Here is a 3,367-nt window from a genome sequence, read left to right on the forward strand (position 1 = left end):
GGAGAGGAGTATCGATGAACAGGAACGTCGGTCGAGGGCCTCTGCCCACGGCGAAGCAAGAGGAGGGTCTCTCTTATAATTTTTGACTACTTTATTTCTCATCCATTGATTACATAAATAGGCCAGCTGACAGTCTCTATCTAGCTAGAGATCCTTATCTCCTTAAAACTGTCCTAAAAACTTTCATTAACTAGTAACTGATAACCTTTCTAGATGATCTCAAATAATCTTCTAGATAATCTCAACTAATCTTCTAATCTTATCTCTAATTATCCTTATCTAATCCCCTTGTAAGGCCCATGGCTGCTGCTGCCGTAGCCCCTCTGTGGGCCTCCTTAGGCCCTGACAGTAGTCTACAATGCAAACCAATGTTTTACACGCACATATACACACACTGGAGATAGCCACTAGCACACAGCTGAGAGCCACAGAAGAGAATGGGGAAATGGAGAAAGCTTTAGAACAGGAGTGTTTCTGGAACTTTCGTTGTTTTGGAAAACAATTTCTGAAAATGTGTGGTGAACAAGAAAATTCAAGGGAAGTGAAATCGTTTCGTTCACTGCAGCCAGAAGAGGAAAGAGAAATGCCAGAATTTGATGCCCAGCACTATGTGTTCTTTTGGTTCTGTCCAGCCGAAATTCTTTAACAGCTCTTCCTATGATGGAATAATCCATTCAGCAATTCCACCGATGATTAATGGTTAAATCATTAGCTATGTCGAATAGGATGTTTGAGCTATCTATTAATTTGTATGACTATGTTTATCCACAATCTACCACTATATTTGGTTAGTACAATGTGATATTTATCTATATATATGCACCTATATGGTTACATGAAGAAACACGTTTAAGCTAATGCCTGCTCACATTCAATTAGCCAGGTGGACAAAAAAATAGTACCAAATCTGGATATAAATCAAATATGTTTAAAGGTAGAAACACCGAGAAAATAATAATAATAATTTCACAGACATTACACTTGGCCTAAGTAGATATGCCATTGTATGATGTTTCAAACAAGCTTTAACACCACAAACAAGTTTATCTCTAAGGAAAATGTTACACTTACAACTACTTAGCCTTTTTCTGAGAATCCCGTTGTTTGGACCACTCTTCCAAGGTTTTCCTGTGAAGGGCGTTCATTTTTATCTTTCTTCTTTCACGGATGATGTTCTCAGCCTCTTTCCAGTTCTCAGCAATGCCCAGCGCTACTAGAATTGCACACACGACACAAGCACTTCTTCCATGACCTAATGTGTCCATCACGAAGAATAAACATGACAATTAATATACTGCATAAAATAACAGAAAATAGAATTATAATATGAACATCAAGATACAATCCTGCAATTAATTATAACAAAAGGTGGATTACTAACCAAATGCGCAATGGACATAAACCGGCTTCCCCTCAGATCTCTTTCCACAAGCCCAACGTGCAGCTTTTTCAATTTGGTATGGTGTTGGAGCTCTGGTATCCCAAGTTGCAAGACAAAGATACTCGTCTGCTGGAACGAAGGAAATTCTTGGAAGCTCACAAGTGCAGTCTATGACAGATGGGTTTCCAGGGGGCAAATGTTTCAAGAGAAAGGGCCATCCTCCAAGATATAGGCCATCCACAATCTTGTCATACACGGACTCTTTCCTCATGTATCTCTTAACCATTGCATATGTCCGAGCAAGCGTCAAGAAAGGACCAAACAGTATAACTGACCAAAGAGGAAACCTTCCCACTGAGTTCTTCCCCAGGATCCACGGTAGGTTGATGGCATCATGGGATGCAACAGTGACAACAGAAGCAACAATACTGGTGGCTAGGAAAGGAAGCACAATAATTCTCATGCCGAGCTGGTACAGACCAACAGATGTGACAAGAAAAGCTGTCGCAGAGATGCCGGTCACCTTGGATATCCCCATTGTTATCTTTTATGATTATAAGATCACTTCTTCTGCATTGCTAGAATGCCAGGCCTAAATCTGCACCAAAGTTTCGATCAGCAGTTGTTTTCTTTAGCAGAGTGGTGAAATTGGATTTCAATATGTGAAAACACTTGCTCTGTGTGGCGTAGAGAATTAGGTATATTCAATCTAGAAAGCAACATATGCTAAGCGTGTCAGCAGCTCTCTTCGGCATGCGAAAGAGAAGGGGGTGATGCAATGCAAATTTTCGGAGTCGATTTTTTCGATGTGAAAAACAAGTAGTAGTTCCTAACAGGTCAGCATTAAACATAGTTGAACAGCTTGACACTAGCATCCTAACTCAGGGCCATACTGAAGAAAACAACAAAACCCACAAACACGGTTTACTTAACCATTGGATCAGGTAGATTCACTCGTTGATCAACGCTGATGGGGGAGGGCAATCGAATTAGCAAGAATGTGCGTTTGGTAACGTGAGATGCTTCCAGCTTCTTCTTTTTTAGTGCAGAAACACGGTGACGACACTGACGATCAAGGCATAAAACGCGGTCAGCCGGTCACCCCTGTCTGGCTGCCTCAGTTTTGTGGCTTAGAGAACAAATCGGGTAACTAAATCCTACCTACATCAAAGCAGTGGGCCAAGATCCATCCGATCCAAACATTACAAATACAACAGATCAAGATATATCAGCAAAATCGTTCATCATAAAACATATCGACAGTGAGATGCGAACGAGCTAACCACCACGGGACAGAAACGAAAGCGCGTCGTGTCTGCGCGCGAGGGGATCGCAGGTCTCCAGATTACCTCGGCAGGCAAAAGGCGAGGGCGGGCGGGGTGGTGCCGGCCGGTGAGGAGCGCGACTGGGGCCGTAGCGAGCGGGAATAGGAACCGAAGCGGGCAGTGGTGGTGGCAAGCCAATGGGATCCATCCGTTCCTCCCGGCGGCAGCGGCATCGTCGGGGAAGGCCGGAAGGAGACGTGCGGCTCCAATGAATTATTCTTTTTTTTCATCTTTTCTCTCTGACCACCACACTGACGGACTGACCCACCCACCTGGTGGGCCGTCGAAGGGTCCTGTTATGCCCCGCTGGGTCGTCATCGGCACGATGCACCTCGCGGACCCAAAATCCAATCCTGCAAATCAGCACATGGTACGATCTCTTGTCTCGCGTTTCCTCCCGCGCATGGGCCGGCCCACTCCGCAGCTTGCGCGCATTCGCTCATCAAAACTACTCCTTCACATGGGCCGAACAAGTGAAAAATAGTGAGTGTCAAAACTTGAACACAAGACAGTCGTTCTCCACAATTATATTTATACCATGTAACCACCTTGTTTCAGTTAAAAAAATTTGTATTAATAACCCGTATTAGACCATTTAAATCAAATAAAATGATATCACGCTCTTATAATAATAATATTGCACACCAAAATATACCATTAG

General features: G+C 43.4%; 1 protein-coding gene across 2 annotated transcripts; it reads right to left on the bottom strand.

Annotated features, from left to right (window-relative positions):
- Window positions 1–886: 886 nt before the first annotated feature.
- Window positions 887–2,968, bottom strand: LOC103647081 (Dual specificity protein phosphatase Diacylglycerol kinase catalytic region). Of its 2 annotated transcripts, none has more exons than XM_035965000.1 (3): window positions 2,665–2,931; window positions 1,382–1,979; window positions 887–1,252 (listed from the first exon to the last, which is right to left on the bottom strand). In XM_035965000.1, the coding sequence occupies exons 2-3, from the start codon at window positions 1,917–1,919 to the stop codon at window positions 1,074–1,076; spliced, it is 717 nt and encodes a 238-aa protein (XP_035820893.1). In that variant the 5' UTR covers window positions 1,920–1,979; window positions 2,665–2,931; the 3' UTR covers window positions 887–1,073. The 2 variants fall into 2 exon arrangements, with proteins under 2 accessions (XP_035820893.1, NP_001288456.1); NM_001301527.1 differs by having other exon boundaries at window positions 910–1,252; window positions 2,731–2,968.
- Window positions 2,969–3,367: the final 399 nt, after the last annotated feature.

Source organism: Zea mays, chromosome 2 (assembly GCF_902167145.1).
Source record: "Zea mays cultivar B73 chromosome 2, Zm-B73-REFERENCE-NAM-5.0, whole genome shotgun sequence".
Taxonomy (NCBI): Eukaryota; Viridiplantae; Streptophyta; class Magnoliopsida; order Poales; family Poaceae; genus Zea; species Zea mays.

Bases quoted from the DNA above. Each gene is read 5' to 3' on its own strand.
- LOC103647081 (XM_035965000.1), bottom strand. From the start codon at position 1,919: ATGGGGATATCCAAGGTGACCGGCATCTCTGCGACAGCTTTTCTTGTC. The intron at 1,253-1,381 runs GTTAGTAATCCA...TGGACACATTAG, and splicing joins TTATGTCCATTGCGCATTTG to GTCATGGAAGAAGTGCTTGT.